General features: G+C 36.1%; 1 protein-coding gene across 2 annotated transcripts in view; it reads right to left on the bottom strand.

Moving 5' to 3' along the window:
* Positions 1 to 16,583, bottom strand: part of HIAT1 (hippocampus abundant transcript 1) — a 41,067-nt gene that overhangs the window by 22,032 nt on the left and 2,452 nt on the right. Inside the window, exon 2 of one of the 2 annotated variants that reach the window (XM_012654911.1) lies at positions 6,854 to 6,949. In XM_012654911.1, coding sequence (XP_012510365.1) covers positions 6,854 to 6,949 — 96 coding nt within the window. Of the gene's footprint in view, positions 1 to 2,280; positions 2,315 to 6,853; positions 6,950 to 16,583 lie in introns of those variants that run through there. The other variant, XM_012654912.1, reaches the window with a different exon arrangement.

Below are 16,583 nucleotides of genomic sequence, written 5' to 3'. Positions count from 1 at the left end.
AATCTAGAGAAGGGGTCTGCAAATTTTTTCTGTAAAGGATCAGAGAGTAAATATTTTTAGCTTTTTCCACCTTAGCAGGCCATACAGTTTCTATCTCAAATATTTAACTTTGCCCTTATAGAACAAAACCAGTCATAAACGACATGTAAATGAAGGGGTATGACTGTGTTCCAATGAAATTTTATTTACAAAAAGAGTATGTGAGAAGGATCTGGTCCGTTGGCCATACTTTCCCAGTCCTTGTACTAAAGGAAAGGATTTAAACTCCTTAAACTGGTGTCCTAAAACCTTTTACAATCAACTCAAATCTACTTGTCTTTCGATAATCACAAAGGGACTAAGGCAAGCCAAATCTTTCTAAGTATAAAAGAACAGGTTTGGTGTTAAAAAGAATGAAGAACATAATGAAGCCTGAAGCTTTATAATATGCTAGAGCTTATCAATAATGATTCACTTTGCCAAATTATCTTCCATTCCAATCAATGTTTTAGAAATATTCCTATGCTTTCCAACATTCATATTTTTATGCATGATATCCTGTCCATTTTGATTGTTCCCCTTCTCTATCTAGCCAACCCCCAAACCTTCCAAATTGTTCCCCTGCTACCGAACTTCCCTCTCTAAAGCAATCAAATCTCCTTTAGGGCCACATAACTTCTAACACAATTTTAAAAGAGAGACAAACATAATAAGTAATTCAAATGTTGTAAAGATTTTTCATCTGTTTGGATCCTTCAGCACCGGTCTTTAGAATTAAATAAAAAAGAATGTAACATTTTCTAAGAAATTTTATGGATCTTAAAAATTTTAAGAACTTTAAATGCTCTGGGACTGTTTCTGTAGCAAAGATACAAAATCATTTAGGTAGAAGAGATACTAGAGGATTGAGTGTTCCATAACATTGACTGTGTACCTAATCAGCTTGACTCATCAAGCACTGGCCTGATATTTTCAGAACCATAGGGCTGTCAAAAGAGTAAAGCCACTCCTTAGGATTATAGATCCTTATGCCTACTGTCATTGATTGTCTTTACCTAGCTAATATGTTATTTAAGCAATGGATGATCACTGGTTGAACATCTACTATGACCAATCATATATTCATAACCTCTCAGAAGTGTTAGACTTCAGTCCTTGAAAAAATATTTGTCAATTCTTCTTTGTAGCTAACTTAAATCCCTCATTGGTGAAGGCTTCACTACCTTCCCCTGGGCAGGTCCTCCACGTAGAACAAAGCCTTTGCTCTTTGACTGTGTTCTATGAGAGCTTAAAATCGAAAGGTAACTGCAATCATATGAAGTTAAAAAAAAAAATTCTTAAAAATAATCACATTAGTTTTAAAAATTAAGAAATGAAGGCTATCATAAATCTAAAACCATTATTATTGATGTCTAAAATTGATTATTAAATGAATTAATTTAAAGAATACCTTTTTAATTTGAAATCCTGAGACAAACTATAATACAATTTTTGAGAGGTATGTATGGGAAGAGAGAGATATTGACTTAAAATATAAATAAGTTGAATTATATCTTTATCCTTATTTTCCCTTTTTAAATGAATGTTAAAAACTATAACTCTTAAGGCACCATTTATAATCAGTTTCAAAACACATAAGACAGAAATGAAATGTTTAAAGGTTAACAGACTTTGCTTTGAGAGCAAAGTGCTATCACTTGGTGCCTTCTTTTACCCTGAAACCCATCTCTCCACACACTCCAACACTGAGGGAGAGGGGTAAAGAGTGTGGGTCCAAGACAAAGGAGACTTGACAACAAAATTTGCAGGCAAAAGCGTCAAAATGAGCAAAACCTCCTTAAAAACCTCATATTGAATTAATATCTTGTTCTTGGTGATATATACTAAATATATAACAGAATCAATTCTAAAAAATACATATACCTGGGCCTCATCCTTGAGATTCTGATTTTAGCAAGACATGCTATAAGGCCCAGGTATTTTGAAAAACTCCCAGCCCTCACTGATATTCACTTCTGGTTAAAAATCGTTGAATTAATAGATAACACATTCTAATTGCTAAAAACGTTTGTCTCTAGTTGGCTAACCTGTCCTACAACGAAGGTAAAAGCTATACTGAAGTCGGAAACTCTTATCTTACCTTGAAGGGTGGGTAGGACTATGGAAGAATTTTCATGTCCCTTTAAGCAGATATTGCTTAATATTTTACAACAGGCATATACTGTCTCTAATCATAAAAAAGCAATATATATTATATATAGAGAAAGGCATATATATATACAGATTTATACATGTGCTCACATGCGCAATTTTCCTTAGTGATGCCTGAAAGATTCTTGCTGTTCCAATGCCCAAAGTACCTGAAAGTACCTAAAGCATAACAAATCTCAGCAATTAGGTGCAATTTAATCTCTACAACCTAGTCCTTGTTCTCCCACCCTCACAGTTCTCCGCATCATACAAATTAAAAGAAAAATGTAGAACACAAAAACCGCATTTAAAAACATGTATACAGGGCCAGGTGTGGTGGCTCATTCCTGTAATCCTAGCACTCCAGGAGGCAGAAGCAGGAGGATCACTTGAGGTCAAGAGTTTGAGATCAGCCTGAGCAAGAGTGAGAACCCATCTCTTCCAAAACTAGAAAAAATTAGCCAGGAGTGGTGGTACACGCCTGAAGTCCCAGCTACTCAGGAGGCTGAGGCAGGAGGATTACTTGAGCCCAGGAGCTGGAGGTTGCAGTGAGCTATGATGATGCCACTGCGCTCTAGGAGGGGCAACACAGTGAGACTCTGTCTCCAGAAAAAAAAAAAAAGAAGAAAAAAAGAAGAAGAAGAAAAAAAGAGTATATATAGAGAAAATAAAGAATTAAAGTTCTGAGCTTAAAATTCATTAATATTTAGCTGGGTGCAATGGTGCATGTCTGTAGTCCTAGCTACTCCAAAGCCTAAGGCAGGAGGATTGCTTGAGGCCAGGAGTTTGAGACCAGCCTGGACAACACAGCAAGACTCTGTCTCTTTTAAAAAATCATTAATATTTAAACTTTTTTCTGAGAAGATGCTTGATTTAAAAAATATAATCAATAAAAAACAAAAAAGGTAAAGAATTATGAATAATATTACAGACAATTCTCCCTAGTAACAATAACATCATTTTGCCATTTTAAAATTCATGCATAAAGATCAAACATGGGATTAAAAGTAACTGTTATAACAATCACGGAAAAACAAAGTCTTGCTGTAAACATAACTGGGAAAGATATCATAGCAGTTATTCTAAGACATATAGTCACACTGGCCAAAAATAAATAAATAAAAACCCTCAAAAACTTTATTAAGTACCCACAAATTAGCACCTTTCATTTTCCTGACCAGAATTCAGTACAGATGCTCCCTGACTTACAATGATTTGACTTACAATTTTCGACTTTACAGTGGTGTGAAAGCTATTCAGTAGAAACCATACTTTAGATTTTGAATTTTGATACTTTCCTGGGCTACTGATATGTACAATACTCTTTTTTTAAATTTCAGAATATTATGGGGGTACGAACACTTTGGTTATATATATTGCTTTTGCACCACCTGAGTCAGAGCTACAAGCATGCCCATCCCCCAGAAAGTGTGCACCACACCCACTAGGTGTCAATTTACCCATGCCCTCCTCTCCCCTTCCACCTGCCACCCAATGAATGTTACTTTCATATGTGCACATAAGTGTTGATTAGTTCGTGCCAGTTTGATGGTGAGTACATGTGGTGCTTGTTTTTCCATTCTTGTGATACTTCACTTCGAAGAATGGGTTCCAGCTCCATCCAGGACAATATAAGAGGTATTAGTTCACCATTGTCTTTTGTGGCTGAGTAGTACTCCATGGTATACATGTACCACATTTTATTAACCTGCTCATGTATCGAGGGCACTTGGAAACAAAGTCACTCTACAGTGAACACAATACTTTCTCATTATGGTAGCAGCAAGTAGCAGCTCCCAGTTATCCACAGGATCACGAAGGTAAACAACCGATGTTCTACAGTGTACTGTGTTGCTGGATGATTCTGCCCAATGGTAGACCAATGTAAGCCTTCTGAGCACATTTAAGGCAGACTAGGTTAAGATAATAATGTTTGGTAGTTGGGTGCATTAATGCATTTTCAATTTAAACATATTTTCAACTTACGATGGGTTCTGGACTTAACCCCATCGTAAGTCAAGGAGCATCTGTATATTAAAAAGTGAAAAAAAGAAAAATTAAAAATACTGTCCATTTTTTAATTAAAAATAGTTGAGAATACACTAAGCACAAAGTCTGTTTTCTATGCCTACAAAAAATGAATAAAGACTTTCTGCCTAAATAAGGAGATTCCTTCTTTGTTCTTAAAGAAAATAGTCTCTCTTTGTTCAACTAGGGAAAAAAAAAACTGCACCAAAGTTGCACAAAAAGTTGGTATATCTAAAAAATGTAAACCAGAAGCAAATTTTTTTTTTTTTTTTTTTTTTGAGACAGAGTCTCACTCTGTTGCCCTGGCTAGAGTGCCGTGGCCTCAGCCTAGCTCACAGCAACCTCAAACTCCTGGGCTTAAGCGATCCTCCTGCCTCAGCCTCCCGAGTAGCTGGGATTACAGGCATGCGCCACCATGCCTGGCTAATTTTTTCTAAATATATTTTTAGTTGTCCAACTAATTTCTTTCTATTTTTAGTAGAGACGGGGTCTCGCTCTTGTTCAGGCTGGTCTCGAACTCCTGACCTCGAGGGATCCTCCCGCCTCAGCCTCCCAGAGTGCTAGGATTACAGGCGTGAGCCACCGCGCCTGGCCCAGAAGCAAATTTTTAAAATAGCTATACACACTTTAAATTATGATGACAAATTATGGAAACATCATAAAATGCTTTTCTGACAGCTTGCTAACAGCTTATCCACATTTTAATCCCCCTACTTAGCTAGTGGTTGGGCTACCCAACAACTTCAACTATCTAAAACAGGCATGAGCCACTCACTACTGGCATTTCCCAAAAGACTGAGCACCAGAGTCAAGCAAGCCTAGGTTCAAGTATCAACACTGCAGTTTACTATCACAGTAGCAATCGAGCTTCTTAACTTTTCTAAGCCTCAACTTCCTCATCTGTATTATGAGGCTAATATCTCACAAGGTGGTTATGAGGATTAAATGATAATGTATTTAAAGTGCTTAGGACTGTGCCTGGTCCACGATAATATAAATACATATAGACTGTTTACTATCACAAAGTCCAAGTGCTTTAAATCATCGGAGTGATGATCTAGACAGATTTATGTATTAAACTGGTAGTAGATTCTAAACAAGCACATTGGAGCATTAAGAAAGCTAACGTAAAGTCATGAGACCACAAGTCATTACAGCACCTCAGTAGCCCCTGACAACAGATTATTACAATACAATGAAGTTACAAATGTCATAATGAACTTGCATCATCAGAGGAAGTTCCAAATCACTGTACTTGGATTATGAAGACAGGAAAAAATATGTAAATTAATTTTTGAAAGATTTCCATCAGAAATTAGTAAGCTAAAAAAGATCTGCTATTTTAAAAGTCCACATTTCAATTATTTTGAAATCCATTTATGTAAAACTGATAATCCATTATAGGTAAATGAGTTACACTTCTTAAAAGAAAAGGATTTCAACAGAAACATTCGAATTGGCATTCTTACAGTTGTAATATATGTCAGTTATTCCGGGAGCTATTCTAGCTGGCAATGCATGCTTGATTATAAAAAGAATTGCATTTATCTGAAGATTTTCTTTTCTTCTGAATCTTGTTATAGCAGTGCTTATGCTTATTCCCTGTATATTCAAAATAACTGTTAAACGTCAATATTTTATGTATATATAGTAATGACGATGCAGCTGTAAATAAATATGCCAAGAAATATGGATTGTAAATGTTCTTAAACTAGTTCACCCCGCTTATGTGATCATCCAATTTTTCTATAAATAGCCTTTTTGTAAAAAGCTTTTTTGTATAACAATGAACGATCTCATGAAAATGTAAGACAGTATATCATTTTAAAATTCTATTCTTCTAGGATTTGGTAAGCTATACATTTATCCTAATTATTCCTTTCAAGATAGTATAGATTTTTACCATGGATATTCCTTCCCTCATTCCATTCCCTTTATCTGTAACAGGAGAAAACCAACTATCACCTGAGTTGAGCAGTCTGGCAGGGAGGTCTTTTCTAACGTTCCCAATCTGGGGAAATTTGGGAAAAATCAGCTTAGGCCTATGAAAGAATAACCCTTCTAGATGGTTACCTCTCAATCCTCAGCCCCAATGAAAAGAAACTTGTATTTAGAAAATGCAACTGCAGCCTTTTCGCCTCCCTTTTGCTCTCCCTTTGCTGTGGCAATGGGTCCAGTCATCATCCATAGCGTATGTATCCTGCCCTGTAAACCTGTATCTTGCTCTTGCCCTATAATCCTATCTTTTTCTCCTCAATAAACCTCATTTTCATGTTTGCCTTAAAAAAAAAAAAAAAAAAGAAAGAAAAAGAAAATGCAACTGCATAAATGAATCTCAAGATAATTATGCTGAGTCATGCAGGTCACAGAGATCATCTTTTCTAAACCTGTCGGCAGAATCCCTTCCACCCCATCCCAACAGAGTGGTGATGAGCCTGTGCCCGAATATGTCCAATTACACACCCTCCACCCCTCTAAAAAAATAAAGGAGAAGGTTGGAAAAGACAACTCAAGCAATAAAATACAGGAGTACTGAAGGGTTGAAAATTTTGGTGGGAGAATTAACCATGGAAAGGAAAAGGGGCCATTTTTTCCGTCAAAACTAAAGAAAAGGAGATTTTAGAGTCAGTGATAAATAAGTTAAAAGATTACTTACCACCAAAGTGGGTGCTGTCAATAATCCCCAAGCAAAAAACTCCAAAAAGATGACGATAACCGCATGATAAACACTAGGAGAACCTATTCCTTGAGGCTATAAAACAGATTTTTTAAAAAGTTAAGAGTACATTCCAGAATTAATAACAATGATGGCAACAGTCAATAAATATTTATTAAGAACATATATGTACTGGGCACCATGTCAAACATCTGCACAGACTGTCCCTGTGCTCAAGGTGACAGGGTCGGACAAGAAAACAACTAAATTCATTTCTGTAAGCACAGTGTGCAACGGGAACATACTGTATGTGGGGCGGGGGGTGCTGGGAATATCGGACTTTCACGAGAAAGGTTGAAAGGATATAACAGAGTTAGGTAGGTGGGGTAGAGGGTGGGAAGGACAGCTCAGCCTGCGCAAAGGTTCAGAGGCTGAGAGCATGGGGCAGCGCGGGACTCATATATGTAGTTCAGCACAACTAAAGCACGGGCAGCATGTTGGGGCACATTGGAAGATGAGCTAGACATACTCTACGACTAGCTAAGGAGTCTATGTTCTGAAGGCAATGGGAGCCACTAAAGGATTTTAAGTAAAACTCACATGATTATATGAAAGTTTTAAGAAAGATTTTTCTGGCAAAGGGGCAGCAGTTAGGTGACTACTGCACTAACTCAAAAAATAAATGAAGCAAGCAGCAAAAATTACAGATATCAACATGGCTCAAAAGCAGAACAGTCCCCAAAGTAGTATGTAAGGGGTTTGGGATTTCATGTACACAGAAAAGAAAGTGCAAAATTAAGTTCATGTTTATACTGCAGCTAGATATGTCATAAGAATTACTTCAGTTGTTAAGTTTCATATCTTAAAGAGCAATACGAAATTGATGGAAAAACAAATAACCTATAATATTAATTTAGCCTCCACTAAAAAAGTTTGTAAAATAAGACAAGATTTTCTAGACAGATGTTTAAACTACTGCTATTTGGCCTCATCAATCAACTTAAACATTTAAGATCCAAATTTGCATGCAAACAAATACAAATTACAATGTCATACCTAAGCTTTAAAGAATATTCAACAGCCTTATGCAGAAATATTAAGTGTTTGGATTTCTCTATATACTGAAAACAATGCTGCATCATTCTTAGTATTGTCACAATGCATCATCATCATTTAAAATAACAGATGTCTCTCCCAACCTACAGAATTTAGGTACTTGAAATCCCCCGGGGTAGAGCTTGAGGTTGAAGGACCATTTCTGGAAATGAATTGTATAAGATTTCATTCATTCAAAAAACATCTACAGAGCACCTACTATGTACCAAAGGTTCCAGGATTACAAAAACAATTAAGACAGACACCTGATGGCAAGGAGTTCACAGTCTAGAGAGGAAGAAACCTCATTATAATCATCTCCTTATATGTGCATGCAATAAACGAGATACGCGCAGATTAGGAAGCAGGAGAAGAGTACTGAAAGAAAAGAAAGTGGTGCTGACAGTCACTTTGGAGAAAATTAGAATGAAGCAGACAAGGGCCATAACCATTTAAAGCTGCTGGAAAATAAGGAGAGGGAGGCAGAAGAGGGAGCCTCTATACTTTGTTAAGGGAATTCTCATCTTTTCTCTGGAGACACAGGAAACCACTGAAGGATTTCAAGCAAGAGAATGATCTGATCAGACCTACATTTTTCAATACATCACTCCGGTGATTTCCTGAAGGAAGAACTGAGGAGCGAAGTGCATGCAAAAGGAGGCTATTTGAATCAGCTCAAACGAGAGGATGAGGACGTGAAATAGAGGAGTGGTATGGACTTTGGAGGGGAGAGGATGGATATCAGTACTCAGAATTTGAAGATGGCAGAACTCGACAAATAGTGGGAGGGAGAATCAAGAAGGAATTCCAGATTTTTAGCTTGATTGCCTAGTAGCAGAAGGTGGTGGCTTGCCAATACTTTTTCTCCCACAAGGCTCAGATTTACTTCAGGTCCTATCTATGAGATTGTCCTCTTTACTTATAATATTTCTATTGTCTTTGAGCCCTGATTAAAACAACTAGTCAGCAGCAAATGTGATGTTTGAAACTACCAGAGTGGATGAAATTTTCAGGAGAGGATAAAGTGCAAAAAAACAGTGGGCAGAACCCCAAGGAATGCCAACATTTTAGTTGTAGGCAGAGGATAAGGAACCCATCAGGAAAATAAAGAAAGAACAATGAAAAAAATATCAGGAGAATCAAGAGACTACAGTGTCACAGATGATAAAGGAGTAGCTTTAGGAAGGAAGGGGTGATGACCGGGAAGTATCAAATGAAGCAAGGATAGTAAGGTAAGATCGAAAAATGGCCGTAGGATTTGGTAAGCTCCAAACGTGTTTTGTTCACCACCACATATACCCAGCACCAAATGGAAAGCTTGGTAGAACATCTCAGGGCCTTTAACATGCTAATTTAAATTACAAATCTCCAAGAAAATACAATGTGCACTGTTCTTCAACCTCGAACATGGAATCCTTTTACACAACAGATAATAATATCTCATGGACACTTGAGTTTTGTGGAAAAAAATTTGGGAAATGCTGATAAAAAGGTGGTAATTATATTAAAAACATGTAATATACACACAGAACAAAAACGATTGTAGAAAATAATGTGTTAAAAGTGGCTCTATGTTTCAGTGAAGCCCCCTTAATCAGTCAAGAGGAATGTCAGAGAAGGCTTCCCAGGAGAAAGGCAGTATCATCTAAGCCAACACCCCAAAGTCCAGCGGGAAAGACGTCAGGGTTGTCAGGTGTGGATGGGATGGGGTGGGAGGTGAGGGCAGCATATGATGACCAAGAGTATTTGAGGTAAAGAGAACATGGTATATGAAGGCCAGAAAACAGGAGACATTATAGCTCATTTCAGTATCTCGATACCTAAGGAGGAAAGCGGCAATAGTTGAGGCTGAGAGGTTAGGAGAGGTGAAATTGGAGAACTAACTCAAAAAAGGTCTTTTTTTTTTAATTTCAGCATATTACGGGGGTATAGATGTTTACGTTACGTATGTTGCTCTTGCCCCACTCCTCCCCAAAAAAGGTCTTTTAAGTCACATTAAGGCCTTTAACCTAAGGCAGCAGGAAAACACTGAAATGTCTTAAGCCAAAGAGTAAATCAGATCATAGGACTGCCTTTCTGGAATAACGACTTTCACTGTCATGTAGCAAATAGGTCGGAAGGGAATCAGAAAAACCAGAAGGCAGGTTGTTGCAGAAGCCCAGGTTAGAGGTAACAGTGACCTGAAAAAGATGGTGGCAGCAGGGAATGGAGTGAAGCAAATGGACAGGAAAAACATTTAGGAGGCAGAATCAACAGGACTCAGTGGTTGACCAGATGCAGCAGAGGGGAAGGGAAGATCAGCAATGAAGAAGTGAGATTTCAGTTTCTGGCTTGGTTGACTAGACAGTGAGGAACAGAGAAAGAATAAAAGATTAATTCAGTTTTAGTCATACTGGTTTGAGAAAAACATACACAACATTAGCTGAATTTAAAAGGCAAACAAATTGAGGAAGATTATGAAAGAAATAACAAAAGATTACTATCTTAGCCAGGTGAGGCATTCATAAAAACCAATACGAAAGCATTAAGACATGATAAAAAATATAAAGGACATACAGTAATAATTTTTAAAATATTTAATAACATCCTATTTTACAGAAATAATCAAACATTCAGAAAAAGCTCTCCCACAAAGATATTCATGGCAGCATCAATTACGGTAGGAAAAATGGAAAACTAAATGTTCAACTTTTTGTTACATACCCCATAATCAAATAACAGTATGTAAATCAGAATAATATGCAGCCCCAAATTATTTATAGATGATTTATAATGACAAGTAAAAATGCTTATGGCAATGTTAAATTTTAAAAAATCAAAGTAGGAAATAAAATTATATATGTAGGGTAATTTCAACTATGAAAAACAAAAAATCTGTTTACTATACTGTTCTGAATTTTCTAAATCTTTTCTAATAAGCATGGCTTATACTTTGAGAGGAAAATGTGTTGTTTATTTAAGAGAAAAACTAGGTGAAACTAGAATGGAGAAAGATAGGTAGGCTGCATATACTTGTCCCTCCTGAATCATTCTATCAAATTTCCTAGAATTTTTAGGAAAACAAATATTATTAATTTAAAAAAAAAGCGGGGGGGGGAGGATAGTTGCTTGTTCTGAAGTATTAGTTATTTTGAGAGCTATATTTTATCCATATTCATCCCTTCTATTTTAAAGAATTCAAAAGCAATACAACATCTTTATATGGACACATTTAAAAATGTTTTACTGATTTGGAATTAAGAAAACTTCTAGGTAGGACTTTGACACAAGCGCTGGTGGTTATAATGGAATACCCACCCATAAGCAAAATTTCAGGACAATTTGGGAATATTTAGTCATGGACTAGGCAGAAGAACCAGAGGGGAGAGGTAATGGATAAGAAGACATGAAAATATTTGACCAGTTAGTAGTTTACAGTGTCTAGGGTAGAGAGCTCAGATCATAAAGAGATCTTATCAACAAATGACATTTGAGGATGGCTCAAGAAAACTGCAAGGGGTACAAAGTGAAAAATTCTCAAGGAGACAAATCTGAACCTAAACTAACACATACCCAACCACTAATGCCAAGATATGCCACCAAAAACTATAATAATTACTATACCAAAAGTCCATTCAGCTGAGTAATTTCTCTCTCATGGAGGCATAAGAGATGGTTCCATGGTAGTCATCTCTAACTTTAACCTGAGAAATCAGGGGCAATCTCCTTTATCCCCCAATTCCACCCCTCAATCTAATCCCCAAATTTCCAAATCATACTTTCTATTGGTAACAGACCATAGTTTCATCACCTAGGCTTTTGGCTGGGCCTCTAAAAATCTATTATTTATTATTTTACTCTGTTACATTGAACAACTTTTATAAAATTTAGCTATGTAAGGTACTTATTTTATTTGGCCTAAACTTACCGTTTGCAAGCTCATGCTCCTTGAGGCAGCCCTGTGCTTTATTCTTCTATGATCTAGATCATCTGGCACATGCATAGCACAAAGGTGCTTAACAGATGTTTGCGGAATTCAAATGAATTATTCTACAAGTCTCTTCTACCTATTACCACAGTATTCTGTATAGTTATATTTAAACACAGTACATCAATTAAACTTGCAACTTCTTTATTAATTCCCTCCTCTATACATTGATTATCCCACTGTTCACTACAGTATTTATCACATGGATTGACTATAGACACTAGATTAAAATAACAATAAAAGAACATTACTGAAGATTTATGATGGTTTTCATTCATAATCTAACAAACTTTCAAGATAAATACTATTATCTCCATTTTACAGTCCAATACAGCAAATAAGAGATGAGGCAGAATCCAATCCAAGCAACTCCAGAGACCAGGTCTTAGAGATTGCATACACTGCCACAGACTATCACTCTCTTAAGTACAGGGATCAAGTCCTCTCCATTGTAGCATCCTGGTCCATAACACAATGCCTGGTACATAAGGGGTATCAGTGAACCAGGAGCTTATGTAGATTGTTGGCCAGGAGGCAGAAGTTGTTCCAAGAGTAACTGGGCATTATAATTCTATTTATTAAAGAGCATGCTATCTTGTGAAGAAACAATGGGAATAAGCCAAACAGAGTCATTCTGTAAAACAACTGGCTTAGACTCTTCAAAAATGTCAAAATCATTAAACAAAAACAAAACAAAACAAAAAACAGAAAAAAAGCTATTCCAGACTAAAAAGAGGCTGAAGAAAGATGGCAACTAAGCATAATTAAACCCTGCATCGAAAAAAAAAACTACAAAGGATGTTATTGGGACGATTGGGGAAATGTGACTATAGACTATGTATTGCATATTAGTGTTGTATTAATGTTAAATTTTCTGATTGTGGTGATTGTATTGTGGTTATCAGGGAAAATACCCTTATTTTTAGGTGACATATCTAAGTATTTTAGGGATAAAGTGTCATGATGTCTACAACTAATGTTCAGAAGGTTCAGAGGAAAAAATGTGAGTATATATATATATATAGAGAGAGAGAGAGAGAGAAAGTAAAAGTAAATGTGGCAAAATGTTAACTGGTAAATCCTGAATCTATATGATGGGCAAATGAATATTCATTGTGCTATTCTTGTATCTTTTCTGTAGTTGTGAAAAGTCTCAAAAAGTTAGGAAAATAAAAAAACATGACAAGTAACAAAATAAAGTATGAGGGAAAATAATTCTGAACTTAGAATTTAATATTCTGACAAGTTATCAATCAACAGTGAGAGTAAAATACATCTTCAGAAAAAAATGCATTTCCTCTTAACAGTACACAGCTAAGCTGACTAGAATAATTTAATGTAAAAGTCTTACACAGAAAAAAAAAGATACTTAGTTGTAGGCATCAAAGAATTGCAGCTTTTCAGGGAGGGACAAAAAAAGTTACTATAGAAAATATTGTAACTATAAAGCTGCTTTAATGAGATCCTGACACATTATGGTATGGCTGGAGGAAATGTAAGGCTTTACTACTAGTATCTGGTATGTTGGTGTTTTTTCTTGTGTTCTCTGACTTTAATCAAACGGCAGAGTTTAACTACATTTGTAAAGCAAAAAGGAAACCAATCCTCAATTTTCTGAAGGTATGAATCACCATATACATATAATGACACCACTGTGCTAATTAAGTCACATTGGCTTAATTTGCAGTGAGATTTAAAAATTATCTTACATATTATGGATCAATTTAAAAGTGGGAGATATTCAGTATCTGTGCATCACCACACAGTAAAGAGGTATTGGTTAAAATTGCTCCTAAATAGAATGAAAGATACTTGTTAAAAATACTCTTCACAGCAGTTTATTGAGATTAAGTTTTATTCTTAAAGCGGGAGTGGGTGTTAGAGTTTGAGATTATATCGCTTTGTGGTAAATTTTGAAAAGAAAAGCAACAAGACAATATTATCTATCTTCCTCCATTCTTAGCAGGAAAAGATCTGGCTGTTAAATCAAGTTAAGTCATCAAAATTACACTGTTTCAAATGACTACAAATTGAACTCACTAGAAAGATAAAATTAAATTAAAAATTTAAAAACCACCACTAACTCAAAAATCAAACTGTCACCAAAGTCTGTCCTGAACTCAGGACTGGAGTGATCTCTAATTACTCGATTTATATAGCTAAATGATAAATATATATTATCTACCATTCCTTGTTTTAAAAAAAAGACTCCCTAAGGAAAAATATTTCATATGATAGAATTTATAAATGTTTTTATACATTATTGACAAAGTCAACCCATTATGAAGAATAAGCTACTACACCTGGCCATCAAAGAGACAAAACCTATTTCAGGGATCTTGATGTACCCCAGCTGAAATCGTCAACTGTTACTTTGAGACTTCTAATCCAAAATAGTGCTAAAAGACAACTTGAGCTTTTAAATAAATAAAAAATTTAAATTATATATACTTGTCACAGTGCTGCTTAGAAAAAGCTATTCTTTTTACTTAAACTTTAAACTTTTGGTAGCTGCAAAGGAATAGGTGAATTTCTGCAAATGGTACGATTATATTGGGAAGGTCTTCTGATGTATCAGAATGAATTGGATATATACAGAAATTAATCTGAAAAAATTGCTTACTAATTTATCTGTAAACACAACCTAAAGCAAACGTTGATCCATGGCGGTAAGGAGTTAAAGTCATTCATGACGCTGCCTACAACATACCTGCCAAAGACAGTATATATACCCTGATGTTTCTAGGCATTGGTTGCTTTTTGAAAAGCATTGCAGGGGCCCCTCCCTCAGAGCTTGCATGCTAGTGACTAAAAGTGACCTGACAGCTTTCTGGGTCCATAGAGGCCTTATACCCCTGAGAGCTTTCGTGCCACTACTTCAGCCATCCTTGTAGGTAAAGAGTTGTTGCTGACTCCTGTTTACTCTAATTCCAATCAGAGATACCAAGAAAAAAAATCTGACGCTCTGCTTTTCTGGGCATACATATTTCACTTTGGAAATGATATATTAAGTCTTCTATTTCCAGGTACATCCAACAAAGTAATTCACACATGCCTTGCTTTCTATCAAATTTTTTTTTTTTTTTTTTTTGAGACAGAGTCTCACTCTGTTGCCCTGGCTAGAGTGAGTGCCGTGGTGTCATCCTCGCTCACAGAAACCTCAGACTCCTGGGCTCAAGTGATCCTACTGCCCCAGCCTCCCGAGTAGCTGGGACTACAGGCATGCGCCACCATGCCTGGCTAATTTTTTCTATATATTTTCAGTTGTCCAATTAATTTTGTTCTATTTTTAGTAGAGACGGGGTCTCGCTCTTGCTCAGGCTGGTTTCGAACTCCTGAGCTCAAACAATCCGCCAGCCTTGGCCTCCCAGAGAGCTAGGATTATAGGCGTGAGCCACCGCGCCTGGCCTCTATCAAATTTTTACAGTCATTTTACCAACTCACTGTGGAAGAACCATACATTTTCCACTTTGTCAGAGATGCAGTCCCACAACTGTATTCACCCAAAACAATAAAGGTCATATTTTAAAAAGGCAAATTTTAAAAATCACAAGGAAAATTCAATTTGAACAATGTAAATAACTCTTAGCTCTTAGCCTCTAACTGAAATGCTTATAAACAATTTGGAAACAACACACGGTTACGATTTAACAGACCAAAACAAAATTTTAGTATTCTAAAACGTCAGAATGCATTTTTAATTCAGTGGTCTTAAGTAGTCCACACTGAGATACGTCAAAATGTTAGTTACATACATTAAAACTTATAACTAGAAACTGTGTATCTACAGCATGGGTGCTTCAAAAGTGAACCCACCAATGTCATGGCTACTTGCATCAGTGAAATGGTGTACAGTATATGATTAAATAAATATTTACTGAATATAACCCGTGGGACTTATCCTTTAGCTCTTTATGCTGTTTTCAAACAGAACAACTGCTCTTAAACTTTTGAGAAGAATGGACCCTTTGGGGAATCTCCCAAGAAACATGTATAGTCAAAAGAAAATTTTGCAAACAACTTCAGGATAAACAGGCCCAGGTTAAGAACGCCTGATCTAGAATCACACACCTTAATGTAATTTACCTTAATTGCATACTACTCAAATAAGCAGCATATTAGCCTTATCCTGGCTTCCGAGCCAACTGAAGTACAATTTCAAGGAAAAAAAAATGTCAGTAACTTATGATTAACCTGGTTCGCTTAGAAGGGTTCAGTTCACTTCTTCAACTATTAAACACTATAAATCTGCTCTAATTTTTTTTGACAAATCATTAACAACTCACTATTTTGTTTATAAATTTTAAAATTGGCTGAACAGGCCTACAAATATGTCATCAGCAGAAGGACAATAGGAAAGAATTTTATTAACATTGTTGAACAGGAGAAAGAAAACAGAAGGGGATGAGATCAGTACCACTGACCAGGTATGTGAAATAGTGTTCGAAGCCTGTCATGTACGACCATAGGCCTCAGACACCTGACTCTGAATGAATCTACCCACTGGTGGAACTTTCTAAAATCTCTGAAACTGTAATGACAATAGCAATAGCTCCAAAACATTCTATGATACGATGAATTTTTTAAAAAAATACAAGAACAGAATATCAAACGGCAATTTTTTCCCCTTTCTTAAAAAATATTCAGGCCCGGCACGGTGGCTCACGC

Source organism: Propithecus coquereli, unplaced genomic scaffold (genome assembly GCF_000956105.1).
Source record: "Propithecus coquereli isolate 6110/MARCELLA unplaced genomic scaffold, Pcoq_1.0 Scaffold45, whole genome shotgun sequence".
Taxonomy (NCBI): Eukaryota; Metazoa; Chordata; class Mammalia; order Primates; family Indriidae; genus Propithecus; species Propithecus coquereli.
Note: the sequence above shows the minus strand (reverse complement) of the source record. Positions and strands in the feature narration are given on the sequence as shown.